This window comes from Sinocyclocheilus rhinocerous, unplaced genomic scaffold (assembly GCF_001515625.1).
Source record: "Sinocyclocheilus rhinocerous isolate Xijiao unplaced genomic scaffold, SAMN03320098_v1.1 scaffold3680, whole genome shotgun sequence".
Classification (NCBI taxonomy): domain Eukaryota; kingdom Metazoa; phylum Chordata; class Actinopteri; order Cypriniformes; family Cyprinidae; genus Sinocyclocheilus; species Sinocyclocheilus rhinocerous.
The window spans coordinates 149,840-166,120 of record NW_015638106.1 but is presented as its reverse complement, the minus strand read 5'-3'; the positions used below and the strand labels follow the sequence as shown (position 1 = coordinate 166,120).

The window sequence follows — 16,281 nt, the reverse complement described above, 5'->3', positions numbered from 1 at the left end:
TTGGGTGAATTATTCCTTACATACTTTTTGCAGCCACTGTATGTTGATTAGTGGGGCATTGACTGGAGACAGACGCATTAGGACACCAAAAACAAATAAAGGGAGGCGCATAGAAGAAAAGTATGAAGGAGAGGGGAAATGAAAGGTCACTGCCTACAAAGTAAGGAGTGTGGTGTCCTTGCTGGGCCTGGGAGTGAAGGAAGCATCTGTGTTGAGGAGTGAAGGTCAGGGATGCTCATGAACCTTGAGGAAAATCTGCATTATTGTAGGTTTGAAGTGGGAGTGTTCATCTCTAAAACACAGCTGAACTGTATTATTCTGTATGTTAATTTCACTGTTAAACTCACCTCAGTTGTTTTCTAAAACTGGCCATTGTGAAGAAAAAATGGAGCTCTTCATCAGAGATGATGGGCTCTTGACGACTGATTGCTCTTCTACACTAAATGACAGCATGTGCAATATGTGCCATTTCTAAAGGTCACTGGCACACCATTGTCCTTTGTGGCCATGAGAAGAGATTTTACTTAATTTATAATTACATATAGTTATATAGCAAAGATTTTCATTTACATTATTCAAAGAATAACCCAACTCTAGTGATAATAAAAATACAATAAAACATCCCAGAAAGACTATGATTTCAAGGAAATGTAGATTGATAGGATATTTGAGAGAAAAAAAGTTTCCTATATTTTGTTTACTGTCATTGTCAACAAATGATTTATAATAAAACCCAAAAAAAAGTACATATCTGTTTTGCCTATGAACTCAAGAAAAAGCCTCATCCTTATGGTGAAAGCAGCCACGGTGGATTTTAGGAACATCTGCATTCTCCAACCTTTACAGCCATTAAGAGGTCATCTTCCACAGCCTCCTATTAATAACCACTTGTCAGCCTTGACTGTCTGCGAGAGGACTTTTTCATCTGAGAGCTGGAACATTGTTAATCTCCTGACTGTCCTTCCAGAGACTCATATGTGCAAGGATAGAAGATGATAAATTAGCTTTCAAAAAATCCTGAATTCTATGATACTTAATGTTATAGCTTGTCCCAGAGATCCATTTTTTTCTAATACAGAGATCCTTCAGTTTTCACCTTAATGGTACAGAGACACTCTTTAGATAATCACACTGATTAGGTTCAAAATGCTTGTGTAACAAGACTAATTCCCCACATGGCTCAGCCTGAAAACATCTGGCTTCTGGAAATGAAGGATTCAAGTCTATTCTGCCATTGATGTAGGCTGTATATGATTCAGAATGGAATTTAGAATGCCTTTTGAATACTACATATTTTTAATGAATTCAAAATGAGGTAGCAAACACAGAATTGTACTTTGAATTTTAACTTAAATTACAGCTTTTTATTTTATCTTAAAAGAACATTTAATTTCCTAGAATTTGTGATGTTTAGATCACATGATTGGTTGTGATATCAATATGTAAAACTGCTCTATCAGCAATTATAATTAAGTACTTTAAGCACTCTCTGCTTTTCATTTTTTCATTAATACAGTGAAAAACAACAGACAGATCATGTGGATTCCCTTGGTGCATTGGTGTGAAAAAGGCAATCAGCCTGAGATCATGACATCAAAACCCTCTTGTGCCACTAAATTGATGTAATAAACTTCCATCCCACTAGCTAAGTGGATTTCAGCAGCAGGATTCGGAGTGCTAAATTGCTAAATCCAAACTGCTCAGTTGTTACGTGGCACATGCAGACATCATCTTAGTCCTCTGTCCTCATTGCATAAACAAATCATTTACATAAACAACTGGAATGAATCAAATAAATATTAATTTTGACTTCTATTGAGCATTTAAACATTTAGCCTACCCAGTCATGCTGAGATAATAAGGAGAGTTTGATTATTACTAAATACCAAGAGGGTTAAATCAGCTCAAACTTCTGCTCTTCCTGGTTTGGTGTAGCACCTGTACATTCAGATCCCATTTTTAAAAACAAGCAATTGACGTTTATTTTAAAAATGTCCCTGAGGTTTATATACAGTAATAGTCTAATTATACTTATATAGTATACAATATTTATAATAGAACAAAACGTATTGTCACTTTGATGTTTTATGTAATCAAAATAATAATGATAATAATAACAACAACATAATAATCCTTCGAATCCAAAAATTTGATAGGGCATCACAACACTATTGCTCATTTATGCTACGTTTATGTCGAAATTTTAATGGCATAACATAGTACATTTAATTTTAAATGTCAGAAAGAGGGTGGAATGGTTATGGAGTATTTTTGTTTTTTGTTTTTTTGGGCAAAAAACTTTACTAACAATATAAGTGGGAAAGAGGGGGGAAATAAGTAAATTTTTTGGTGTGATTCAGATTACAGTTTTATTAAAGCATTTGTCCATTTGTAATCCACACAATGTTTACAGCATCTTGATCGCTTTATTATTGTGTCCATTGTGGAGGGGATGGAGTTTGGTGCTGATCATCTGACCATGATTCCCTTCCTCTTTAATCATTTTCCTTTAATCTTCACCTCAACATGTCTAAATCCTTTCAGGTTCTATTTTTGCCTGGCCTTGTTTTGATCATGACTGGGACACTCAAGTTTATGAATCCCTAATCATGCCACATGTACTTGTTTCTCTCTCTCTCTCTCTCTCTTCCCTTCCCCCTCTGTTTCTGACTCTCTCATTGTTTGAAGTGAAAGATCAGGTCACTCTCTATTGAATCACTGATGAGAAAGACCTGTTTTGAACCATAGACTAATCCGCAGCAAGAATATGGCTTCATTCAGTCTTTTCTTTCACATACTGTACAATAGTACCTGCAGTGACCTGGAACTTCATAATGACTTATTTCATGATTGAGTCTGCCAAAATATGCTCATGTGATGTCACCCTAAAATAAAAAAAAATATATAATATAATTTAATAATAATTTAATTATTACTTAATTATTTCTAATAATAAGTATTATAAATTATTTGTAGTATTTGTTGTAATTTATGCTAAATAAATTCAAAATTAATTGTACTGCACTGCATTACAGCAATGGGAATCACCACTGAGAAAAACGGAATTACAAGGAGAAAAACATTCAAATTGAAATGTGATGCAGTACCTTCACACCACTGTCGTTCACACACACCAGCAAACAATGTTTACTAAACTAAAGCATTGAATGTACTGTAAAGCCCAAGTTACATAATTAAAACAAATTCAACATCTAGTCTGCAATATAAACCGGTAAAAGGTCATTGTTACTGTTTGCTAAGAACAAACAAGCTGGCTCCTGATTTTTTCCCCTCTGTTTGTTAAAGTTGTACACTAAAAGGCAAAAGACCATAAAATTGCAGCATGTTATCTAATTTTGTGCACTTGCATTGCATGGTAATGATTTCTAGTATACTGCTCTCAGAGGTTACATTAAAAGCCTACATCTAAAACTATAGGTAATTTCTTCCTACATAATAGTCATATAAACAAGGTATTATCATATAGTGCAGCTTATAAAAAGAGCTAGCCTGAAAGTCTTTTTTTTTCAGCCAATCTGCTAGGACAATACTCAAAGCCGCCCTGTTGCTATGCAAGTCTCTGTCTCATCACATTTCCATGGTTACAGGGCAACATGGAATTAGAAGCAAACATCAGTGCTCCCTCAGATAGACAAAGAAGTTTTTTTCTCAAAGCAAACTGACTTATCCCTGGTAATGTAACTTAAGGAGTGAGAAACTTAATACAAAGTGAGGCATTAAAGCACATTTCAAATGCTAGAAATATCTTTTATTATTTTCACTGAAATAATGTACATAATATTATTAATAATTGATATTTGTGTCATGATAATATCAATATAGACACCATTATGAGTCTTAAATAATAGTAATTATTGACTATGAGTGTTGATATTATGAAACGAATGAATAATGGCTGAGAGTGAATCCCAGATAACTAAACAATGAATATGCAACAAAAGTTGTGAAATTTGATATTTAACCTTATCATGAATACTTACTGTTACCACTGATCTATGGGAACCATAACAGCAAATTATGGATACATAGATTACATTACACTGATCCAAAGAGCATTTAGATCTGATTTGGCATGGATTTAACATTGAATTAATGCTCTTTTTATTAATAACAAAACTTCATAAGGCCTGATTTGGCTTGTGGGACTAGAAACATGTTTTCCTAGTCATTCCTCAGGGATCTGGCCAGGTAACCTGGCACCCTGATCTACATTATTCCTCGGACTGGAATTGCCACAACTGGGCCTGGTGGTCTCAGCCGTGCTGCTGGTCCTCTGCAGAAACTGAAGAAAGTTTTCCTGGATGGAACCTTCATGACTGGAGGCTCGAAGTTCAACGGGTCTACTGGCGCAACATTTTCTCAGTTTTATCAGTTCCTCGCGGATCTGTCGGTTCAGAAGACCATAGAAGAAGGGATTCACAGCAAACGAGGAGTACGCTAGCCACATGACGGCTTCTTCGATGTCCCCTGGGCTCTGAAGGGGAGTGGTGATGGACATGTGAAGGTGGAAACTGAAGTACGGGAGCCAGCAGATAAGAAACTGGCCTACAATGACGACCAGGGTTATAGCAGCCTTTCTGCCCCCAAAAACTCTCTCAGGAGACAATCTCTGGGGGAGGCTGCGGGTGGTGGTGATGATAGTGGTCTGACTGTTAATGGAATCCGAGAGGCGCTTGGCCTGTTTGGCCGTCCAGGTGGGCATAGGTGCGTGCTGACGGGCTGCCGTTCGTGCGACTTTGTATACATTGCAATATACGGCAAAAATCACAACAGCGGGAACCAAGAAGCAAAGCACGCTGAAGAGAATAGCAAAAACCTTCCTGAGGCGGCTGTGGCTCCAGTGTAAAGAGCAATGGGCCGCTGCAATGGAGCTCTGATTCCCATACGCTGGCCAACCGAGAAGCGTAACCAACGCCAACAGGATGGATTTCACCCAAATGAAGACCATGACACCGAGCGCCAAGTTTAGAGTCATCTTTACCTCATATCGCATAGGATGGACAATGTAGTAGTAGCGTTCAATACTGATGGCGGTCACAGTAAGAATAGAGGCACAGATGAGAAACACATTTAGAAAGATGTAGACTTGGCACTCCAGAACAGTAAATGCTACAGTGCTAAAGAACGGAGAACTAGATACTATCCCGAGAGGCATGAGCAATATAGCGCAAAGTAGGTCAACTGCACAAAGATGACACACGAACACATATTTTTTCATGTGAGGAGCTCGGGCAATGGCCACCATGACTCCGCTGTTGCCCAATAGGGCTGCTAGGTTAAGGGTCACCATGCAAAACAGCCCAACAAGATCCTTAACCTGGGATTCTGAGCGGATGACCTCCTCCATGCTGGGAGGGGTAGGCTTGGTTGTGCTCCGCTGGCCGGACGTGTCATTTGGAGTTGTGAGATTGGTCAGGAGACCCAGCATCAGACCTGGCACGGCTTTCTCCATGCTTCATGGGTTTGAGGTGGAACCAAGCTTCTCCATGCTTAAATGTTGCTTTTTCTTCTGTGTGTCAAGCATTTGTGTTGAAACCATCTCTAAGAAGAAATTAAAAGATCTATTAAAACTGAATTTCATGTGATGTCAGATGTCACACCTCCAAGTTAGGAACCTCTAGACAGATAGAATTACATTTATTCATTTAACATACACATTTAACATAAATGTGATTCACAAATAGAATTATTATATATGCTTATATGTAAATATTTAATTAATATACAAAAACAAATTAATGAATATAAACATCAAAGTGATAGAGTATACACACACACACACATAAATACAGTATATATACAGTATATATATATATATATATATATATATACTGTATATATATCGTTTTTGAAATTACAGTATTTGTTTTCATAAGTTTTGTATATTAATAATTAAATATATAATATATTTAATAAATATTTCTTATAGTTATAAGTCACATTTTTGATAAAAGTATAATTTTTCCTGAAAACTAAATATTAAAGAAAACAAATCCCGCACACTATCAATTAGTGCAAAAAGTATCAAAATATGTTTAATAACAACGTTTCGGTCGCATGACCTTCATCAGGTATCTTCCTTGGAAGATACCTGATGAAGGTAGGAAGATACCTGATGAAGGTCATGCGACCGAAACGTTATTAAACATATTTTGATACATTTTGCACTAATTGGCAGTGTGCGGGATTTGTTTTCTTTATCCTTTAGTTTTGATCTTTTTGGTCTTTGTCTCCTACGCACCTATCAATTGCCGTCAGGTGTGCAGAGATTGATTGTTCATTTACTGAAAACTAAATATAAAAGCTACAATAAAGTAAGCTGTAAATTGTTCAAAATTCTAATTGAATAATCAACAAACTGTTGTGTAATATTTCCAAAAAAAAAGCAATACTGCACATTGCAAACCACAGTCCTTAAGAGGATAAGAGAATATTACTCCGTAATTCATTGTGCAAAGGGTCATTAAGAGGATTGGTGACTGTTTCATAGCCATAATGATTAGTTATGTAAATTTGTAACGCCTCCATCACTCATCATTCAGCTAGAGAGAGATAGAGAGAGAGAGAGAGATCCCCCTGATGTCTCACTAAACATGCATTTATTATCAGAACACAGAGGCTGTTATTACCTACACACACTAAACACTTGAGTGCAAATGAAGAGGGCATTCCCTCGTACAAAGTTAATGAATAAGTTCTGAATGCATATGGGAAATCATCTCATATCAAGAAAGTGCATAGTTTATTTAAATTGTCGGCCACCTCTGTAAGGTTCCAGATCATTCCCAGAACCACAGCGTCAATTTCCTTTTACTTTAGCCTTTATGGAAGATCACCCCTATTTTTGTTTCAACCCACTCACCAGGTCTCTATATATGCTAATTAGGGCAGAACAACATCCTGTCCTTCCTTGTTGGCAACTGACAGATTGCTTTCACCCAACAGGAGCATAATATGTTTTTTTTGCACAAATGGGTTGTTGACCTTCAGGGATCAATAAAGTCAGAGGACAACATGACTGTTGTTATTGTTGATTTTTGTCAGTGGGAGTAATATGAGTCATACCTGATTGTGTGCCGCAGCCTCCCCTCAAAACACCCACCCTACGCGCTGACCTGTCCCCTCTCCCGACCCACAGACCCTCACATGAACTTTTTCTCACTTCATTGGAAATTTGAAAACACATTTTCCACTGAATTAAAATGAATGACCTGCTGTCGCGTCAAATTGTGCTCTGCTGTTATGAATTATCCTCACATGACGCCTCAACACACAATATTCATAACTGGCTGTGGAAGAAGACAATGTGATTTTTCTTACCTGTCAACTTCAGGGACGTTTTTGCTTTTTTGATAATTCTCCAATCAGATTTGTGACATGAACATCTGGACATTTTTCACACGTGTGGAAACTTTCCTCCTGCAGACATTAAAACAAGTGCAGCGCAATCCCACAGGAGGCCAGTGTTTCAACACTCAACATCTCAGGTGATTTCAGTGGAGAACAACCAAAGTGCATCACAAACCCTCAAAAGTATTATCATTCAAGAAAGCCCCGGCTCCAAGGAGCGAAGTTCATACAGGTGTCCCTATGCTGCCCTTTCCATCTAACAAAATCCAGGTGAAGCAGAAAAGATAAGGTCCCACCTGCTCTTCCTGTTTCCAGTGGTGTTGATCAGTATTCACACCACTTAGGCTGGTGTCCGTCAGGATGCTCTTCCACACTGTGTCCGGTGCTGTGAAGGGCTGTGACTGTCACACATTGTGTCTCTGTGATTTTTTTTTCTTCCTCTTTCAAACACATACTCCTCTGTCCTCCAGAGTGGCAGTCATCCCCTGGGTCCTACTGCACCCAATTAAACAAAAAGATACTTTAATGGTCCATTGTAGCTTCACCAAACCATTCATTCATTCACTTAGCACTTGTGAGGATTTGATACATGCTCTTAGACTGACATTTTTCAAATACATTGGCATTCGCACAAACTTATCAACATACTATTTACAGTTTTTCTCAATTGCTTTGGCTCATTTTTCGAAACACTGTAAGTGCAATTGTCAAAACTGTTTGCTGAAACATCAGAACCCTATTGCATGTCTGCAAGTGGTAGTAACTCACCCAAAACATCTAATTCATGCTTCAAAACCTAGTTATTGTGTCAGTGACTTGGTCAATGCCACCAAAATAAAATATATTTTTGTATTGTGTGAGCCACACTGGTCAAAATGTTTAGATGTTTTGTTTTCACCATGGAAATATTTGTTATATGCATTTTCATTTCATATTTGTTATATGCATTTTTTTCTCTACTTTTTTGTTGACAGACTGCTTTCTATACTATACAAGAAGTTTTCTGTGTGTATCACACTGAGCATTTTAGATAAATATTTCAACAGTAGGTAAAAATGTATTGGGAAAGGTCAACACTGTAGTACACAAAAAGAAAAGGATCATTATGTATACAGTACATTTTTTTTTTTTTTTAGAAATGGGTTATATGTAAACTGAAATTTCACCATTGCCTATTCATTTTTACACACTGTTGTCTTCCCCTTACAACACCACCACACATTCTTACATATCTTCCTATTGCTCTTCCACAACATGCAACTTTGAATGTTCACAGTTCACACAACACATTTCTACAGATAAATGTACTGTACAAATAAAAAATTACTGCTGCAGCTACTGCTGTTTAGGGTTGTGAGGTTTGTCCTTGTCAAAAATGGTAGTGATTGTGCTGGACAAACTCTATGCGTCACACTCTGCGTTGGCGAGGAACGATGGAGACGAGGAATAGCGAATACAGTCTTTAATACAATCCAAACACAGGCTACATCCACACTGGAAACGGAAGGAAACACAAGAACATAACGAGTAGAACCGACAGAGACAGACTAGGACTTAAATACAGGGGATGATTGGGGAAACACAGGTGCATGGGATGACTAATCAAACTAATAAGACTGAACGAGGACAGGAACACGACCAAATAAGGAAACACAGGAAGAACTACGGGGGCAAAACGGGTACAAAAGTCTGACATTTCGCCCCCTCCCAGAAGGTGCGTCCTCGCACCGTAGATACAACAGAGGGAGGCATGGGTGGGAACTTGGGAGGAGGCTCAGGAGGAGGACGGGTACCCGGGAGGGGGCCGGCAGACAGAAACCAGGGAGGTGACGAAGGAGGGAGGAGCCAGGAGGGGCTTGGAGCAGGAGGAGCCAAGCTGGACCCAGACAGCCATAACAACGGCCCACGGTGGAGCCGACGGAGGGAGGAGCCATGGAGGAGGAATGACCACCGACTCCAGGGGGCCGACCAACGGCAGCAGAGCAGGTGGCGGAGCCGGAGAGCCAACGAGCCAGGGGGATGCCGAGAATCTGGGGGGCCAGGGTGGAGCCGAGGGCTCTGGCGACTAAGGCGGAGATCCGCGGCGGAGCCGGAGTGACTGAGGACCAAGGTGGAGCTGGCGGGAGGAAGGAGCGACGAGGTGCAGCCGGAGGAGCGGAGTCCTGAGGCGATGGTGGGTCGACGCCCGACCAAGGCGGAGCCGAGGGACGAAGGAGCCCGGTGGAGCTGGTGGATCGACGGGTGACGGTGGAGGCGAGGGAGCTAGGAGCCGAGGTGGAGCCGCTGGGTCTACGGGCCGAGGCGGAGTCCGGGCCTCAGAGGCTGGAGGCGGAGGAGAGGGATGCTCCAGCTATGGCGACGATGGAAGATGGCAGTCCCGCGGCGCTCGCACCGTATTGATGGTGGGCGAAATCCTCTCGAGGACCATCTTCGGACAACGCCGCTCTGTACGCGGTGTTTAAACTTGTGTCGTAGAACGCACAGAGCGCATCGTCCGGGTAGCTGGTGGTGTTAGCTAGCAGCTGGAACAGTCTAGTATGGTCCTCGAGCGATCGCTCCCCCTGCTCCAGCAGGAGGAGGAGGAACTCCGGGCGGACGAGGGGATCCATAAGGGCACACAACGGAAAAAAAAGACTGAAGGAAAAACGAGAAAACAATCAAAGAGGAAAACACGGAGGTAATGATGTAGGTCAGTCGGTTCTTCTGTTACACTCTCCGTTGGCGAGGAACGATGGAGATGAGGAATAACGAATACAGTCTTTAATACAATCTAAACACAGGGTACATCCACACTGGAAACGGAAGGAAACACACGAACATAACGAGTAGAACCGACAGAGACAGACTGCACAGACTAGGACTTAAATACAGGTGATGATTGTGGAAGCACAGGTGCATGGGATGACCAATCAAACTAATAAGACTGACCGAGGACAAGAACAAGACCAAATAAGGAAACACAGGAAGAACTACGGGGGCAAAACAGGTACAAAAGTCTGACAATATGCTTCCGAACTTGATTGATTGGCAAGATTGCGATCCCCATTTCATTATTTGTTGGGTTGCAAAGGGGCAGAAATTTTCCAGTGAAAATTACAATCATTCCATGTCTGATATTTATGGAATTTACATGCTTGTCTGATAGATTTTGATAATTGAATGGATCATTTTGCATGTGATGGCTCACATGATGAAAGAACGTTTAGAAGTTGTGAAGAGTTTGACAATTTCACTGAGAATCAACTCATCTGTTTTGATCAATGAGCCATGTGCATTTAATTATTGTGCACATTTTAGACAATTGCACACATGCCAAAACACAGACAATTTGCTTGCAAATCTGCAAATCTGAACAAGAAACAAATTGTTCAGACATCTGAACGCATTGTTTTGAGAAAAAAAAAACTAATTTAAGAACTGATCCAAAGCGATTGAGAAAAACTGCAATATTACCTCATGGAACCTAATTATTACCTAATTAATTTAGTAATAAATGTTTATATTCATTCATTTATTTAGTGAATTCTGTGACTCTATATGTCGGCTATATCTTATAGAAGATATCCTGGACCATTCAAAAAAATTATTCAATAGACCATTCACAAAAAAAAAAAAAAATCAGTGTTTGGATGTATTTACTTACAGAAAGAAAGACATAGTTTGCAATAATCATCAGTGTTTGATTTTTCATTTAGTTTCTTATACTTAAATGTCAGTTTCAGCGAATTTTCAAAGCAGAGAGATTTAAAGAGAAGACATAGCTTGTTATTAAATATATTGGGGAGACAAGTTGCCCCAAAAACACATTAATGTAAAAACCAAGTAGGTTGGAAATGTATATATTTATAAAATATGAAGTAAACACAATGTAAACACAAATAGTTTTCTAAATTCTACAACATGGTTTACAAAAGTTTGGTTTATGTGTGCTTGAGATATGAAATCTGTGACAAAATGCTAAATAGTGCATTAAATGGTTATTAAATATGCAGGCTTGTCTATAATGCAGTATAATACTGTATAATTCTATTTGTAGGTTGTATTAAGTGGGCATGTGTGATAATTGTGATTAAAGAATGTGCGCTAAGACTGTCTTTGTACTGCTGTCCACTTCATCTGAGTGATTATAAATGCTCCTATAACGTCTAGAAAAGATTCATTTATATAACAGAAATCTAATTAAAACCATTGTAAACAGTTTTACTGATTGCATAGATACAGTTCTGTGGATCTCATAGCATAGAAATGTTTAATGTAAGTAGTTTAAAAAAAAGAGACATCTACTGGTCATGAGGAGAACACAACAGTGCAACTATATATTTATTTATTATGTTCAGATTAACCCACATCAACATTTACAATACAATTTTACTTCAAAGCTCACCATAACATATCAGAGAAAAAACTATATAATAGATATTTGGACATATATCTATTGTCTTTGTAGTGCAATATAATTGAATAAAAAGCTTTAAACAAATGTTTGATAAAGCAAACATCTGACCAAACAAAAATGTCTATAAAGGGCTATATTAGCATTGTACATCCTTCATAATCCGTGCTTGTCAGCAATGTTTGAGCAGCTTGCATGCACATAACTGCATGAATTAGTCTAAATTTAACTTGAATGAGGAACAACAAAAAGAAATTATAATTTTAGAAAGAATATCATTTAAAAGAAATTAATTTAGACAATTTGGCTTTAATCACACTTTAGAAGTATTTTTATTTTTTAGAAGTATTTTAATACTCTTATCCTGTATAAAATAAGGGTATTTAATTTGGGGGGAAAAAATCCCTCTTAATTTGGGCCTTTTTTCATCTTTATTTTTTATCAAATTGAACACTGATTCAACATTTTTTCAAATGCTTAAAAGTGAACATTTACTTATGACAGAACAGAAACCCATAGTTATGTTTCTTTCTAATATGAAAAACATGCCAGTTACAGAAGAGTAATGATAAGAAGACATTCAAACCTCAATCGGAGAGAAGGCAAAATGAGAAAAACATACTGTAATGGCTATATTGACCAAGTTTACAGTACATAATAAAGGTGCAATGAAGTTATTAAATATTTATTAGACTTTCCGACTCAATAAATAGAGGAACCGTCAAATTAACATTGCTAAACTGTATTACTGCCACACAAAAATCACAATTTAACATTCAACTTAACAAAATAACAATAATGTTAATAATAACAAAATTATTATAAAATAACAACGATTATAACGGAACATTCAACGCTTTATAAGTGAGAGTGAAACCACGTAGCAGAAGTGACATTTATAAGTGGTTATATATGCATAACTGTAAGTGTATACAGTTCCAGGTTTTCAAATCAGCTCCAAGAACTGAACTTCAATTCCAGGAGGTATCGGATGCGACACTGGCTTTCCTCATAGATGAGGTACTCACTGTTGAAGAAGGAACTTCCCTGGTACTGCTGTTGTTTTATGACTTTTCCCTGAGGAACTGCCACCTTTTTACCATCCAACTCAATGAAGACATCTTTTGAGGGATCTGAACAAAAAAAGAAAAAAATTAAAGCAGCTAAATGTTATGCAGAATTTAACATACTGTACATGCGTAAAAAGAGAAATGAGGAATGATTTTTGATTGTAAGTGGAAAAACCTGGTTCTTGGCTTCCACGTGCAACTACGCTGTCATAGCCAGCGGGAGCCTTCCTTAGGCTGGAATCATCCTGCGTGATGGTGTACTCTTTTCCCAAAGCAACTTCATTTAGAAACATGATGCCAATGTTGTTGGATGGACACACTGAAAACACAAAAAGAAAAAAGAAAAATTTAGTGATAAAAAGTGCCTTTTAGTAACGTCTACCACAATTACCAAACAATCTCAGCCATTGTGTTGCCATGTTGTATCTAATTAAACTTTACATGTGTTTATATAGTGCTTTTTTATTTGAAGTCTATACTGATGCAAACAAGGTCCCGTTCCTCACCATAGCCAGCTGATTTGATGTTTTCAGAAGCAAAATAGACTCCCCTGCCCACACGTCCACCAGAATGGGGCATAATGCGAAGGCCGCTCTTCAGAATGGCTGCGACCACTGCCACATTTGTTCCATGCCAAAGCAGCTTCCGGTTCTCCAATGCATAATTTTCCCTGAAGCGCTCAGCCTACACAACCAAATGCGCACATGCACGCACACACAAAGGATTTAATTAGGGGAAGAAGACTTGGTAATGAACAGAATTCCGAACACCCACTGAGGCCCAGTGCTTACTGCTGGTTTGAAATGAAATTAGGAATCTAATAGGCATCTAAAAGGAGTTCAAATAGAAAAACATTACCATGCATTTAAACGGTAAGATTTTTTTGTACAGTTACAATTTTACTGTTTGCTTTAATAACGCTTAACATTGCGTAAGCTTTAAACTTGATTTACGCAATACTATTCACCTCTGTATCTCTGTCAACTTCCCAGACATCCACCAAAGTGAGTCCTTTTCTTCCAGTGGCATTCAAGTACTTCTCAATAATCTTAAGAGAGAGAAAAAATTTCTGAGATTGCTGCACTGCATTTCAAACCACAACTCAATTTAGTAAATGCCCATAATTTAAATCCTAAAGATTTTAATAACTTAAAAGGTTAAATATATACCATAACATGACATGATAAATATTTAACATCATTGACAATGTGTTCAATATGTATTCATGTCTTCAGTAAGAATATGTGATTTTTCATTTAAATTTGGAAATAAACTGCAAAAGTTATTGTCCACTCTGTTATGATGACTACTGTGCATTCAAATGAAAGCTGGAAAATTTAAAATCCAGTTTCCAATCTGATATGGTCAACCTCAATATGTCCACACTGCAAGCTGAAAATTGAAAAAAAAAAAAAAAAAAGTATAATTTTGCAATATTTCTAGGTCATTCTGTAGTTAACGGTCTAAAAATCTTGCTTATTAAACCTCTTTAAACTTTTCAGTATTATGCTAGTAACATACACTGTATAATTTTTATTTATTTTTTTTACTTTATTTACAGATTTAAATTAGATTTTGAACTCCAGAATTACTGTGCAGACTGTATAGATTTCTGTGCATGCAAACCTTAAATTCCTTTGACTTTTTATCCATTAAGCTTAGCTTGCATTTCAGAGACTGGTAATTTTGGTCAAATGGATGTGGCACTGTGTCCTTCATTTCTTCTTTGGCTTTCTCGGATTCAGCTTTAAGACTCTGGGCAATCTCGATGTCTGCAAGAACCTAAAAGGTACAAGCATAATAGGGAAGTTTGGATTTTGGTAATTCTTATCCAGATGATAAAGCACTTTACATTGGTCATTCATCTAACACACAAGATCAATGTGTTTTTGTAGCCAATACTTTTTTGGGCTATGTATGATTTGACTAACAAATAACCTTCTCTGACTAATACAGTAGAAAGTGTGACAACTAGGCACGATTTAATAAAACTCGGTACACAGTAACTGTTGTGATTCTCACCAAAAGCATCTCCTTCTTGCCCTGAAGGACAGAATCATCAGAGATGATAGGTGGTCTGTTGCGGCCAAAGTTATGAGGAATTATGGTGAAGAATTTGCTGGTGAGTTCTTCTAACTTGTTCCGTTCCCCCTTCTTTATTGCAGCTTCAATCAGCTCCAAAGCCTCAAAGCCTTTGGCTATCTGCTGCTTGCTGAGTTTCCCCAAGGGCATCTTCTTAATATCTGACAGAGAAATATGCGACACATGAAACTCCTCCACAAAAATGAATCTTATTTAATGTTACAGATAGGACTCAGAAAAGTGGTAGACAGGACTCAAAAAGGCAGCAAAGTCACATCTTCAGTTCACAAACACTGCCAAAACTCCCCTGTGGCCTTCAGAAACATGTAAAATGTGAGTGATCGGCAGTCTTCATAGAGTTTTAAAAGATATAACTTATTTTTCTCAGCTATCAAAAAGAACCACAATAACAAGGCTATTGAAAGGAACAGAAGAACTGGGACACAATAATTCAAAACTAACCCAAGTTCATGCTGGTCATGGCTTCTTTGAACATGTCGTTGTTGAAGATGAATCGGATGAGTCTTTGAGTTGCCTCATCCAATGTACAAGGCAGAACATGTTGTTCAGTTTTCACCTTCACATCTCCACCATCTACAGTGTCCACCTGAATGAAACAAAATATTAGAAATGGTGTTATTCCATTTCGGTGTTATTCTTTTGAAAACTTCAAGGACTTCAAAGACAAACAGGCTAAATACCTTCACTTCTGCATCCTGGTCCCCATCTACCTCTATCAATGTGTATTTTCCAGAATGCGAGACAAAGTTTTCACGATCGCTCCAATTATTCTTGGTCTTATCTTTGAATTTCTTTTCAAAATTCTTAATGGCTGCATCAACGGTAGATGGACCGGCTAAATTGTTCTGGCCTGACTCTCCCTGAAAACAGTGAAAGACAGCAAAAATGAGTCATCTATTAGATGCTACAAGTAGGCCTGTCACGATAACAACTTTTTGTTGTGCGATATATTGCCCCAGAAATAATTGCGATAAGTGATATTATTGTAATTTTAAAGACCATTTTATGCCACTGAATATATAATCATAATGTAACAGCATAATAATGCAAGAAGGCCTACACACTTCCAAATGACAACAAACTATAGAATATTTAGATCATGGAAATTAAATATCAAAATATTAGATACCTTAAAAAACCTGAATAAATAGTAAATAAACAAAAAGTGCAAAGTAGAAAAAAAGAAAAATGCACAAAGAACTTGTATGGAGATTTTTCCATCTACAGATTTTTCCCAGACCTTCTTTTCTCTATAAAATAAGGGTGCACACTATTGCTGAAAAACACAATCACTACTCAGCAGTCAGATGTCCGTATGCACAAAGACACAGATCCCTAAACAAG

At 37.8% G+C, this 16,281-nt stretch overlaps 2 protein-coding genes across 2 annotated transcripts in view; both read right to left on the bottom strand.

Moving 5' to 3' along the window:
- Positions 1–4,098: 4,098 nt before the first annotated feature.
- Positions 4,099–7,521, bottom strand: LOC107749617 (probable G-protein coupled receptor). Its single transcript, XM_016564785.1, has 2 exons — positions 7,342–7,521; positions 4,099–5,562 (listed from the first exon to the last, which is right to left on the bottom strand). The coding sequence occupies exon 2, from the start codon at positions 5,471–5,473 to the stop codon at positions 4,187–4,189; it is 1,287 nt and encodes a 428-aa protein (XP_016420271.1). The 5' UTR covers positions 5,474–5,562; positions 7,342–7,521; the 3' UTR covers positions 4,099–4,186.
- Positions 7,522–11,686: 4,165 nt separating this feature from the next.
- The window catches only part of LOC107749614 (poly [ADP-ribose] polymerase 3-like), an 11,570-nt gene continuing 6,975 nt past the window's right edge, over positions 11,687–16,281 (bottom strand). The window contains exons 5-11 of the mRNA XM_016564783.1: positions 15,379–15,523; positions 14,857–15,077; positions 14,461–14,616; positions 13,802–13,882; positions 13,341–13,518; positions 13,010–13,153; positions 11,687–12,897 (exon numbers count right to left, since the gene is read on the bottom strand). Of these exons, the coding sequence (XP_016420269.1) occupies positions 12,716–12,897; positions 13,010–13,153; positions 13,341–13,518; positions 13,802–13,882; positions 14,461–14,616; positions 14,857–15,077; positions 15,379–15,523 (1,107 nt within the window). The 3' untranslated portion in view covers positions 11,687–12,715. The remainder of the gene's footprint in view (positions 12,898–13,009; positions 13,154–13,340; positions 13,519–13,801; positions 13,883–14,460; positions 14,617–14,856; positions 15,078–15,378; positions 15,524–16,281) is intronic.

Bases quoted from the DNA above. Each gene is read 5' to 3' on its own strand.
- LOC107749617 (XM_016564785.1), bottom strand. From the start codon at position 5,473: ATGGAGAAAGCCGTGCCAGGTCTGATGCTGGGTCTCCTGACCAATCTC.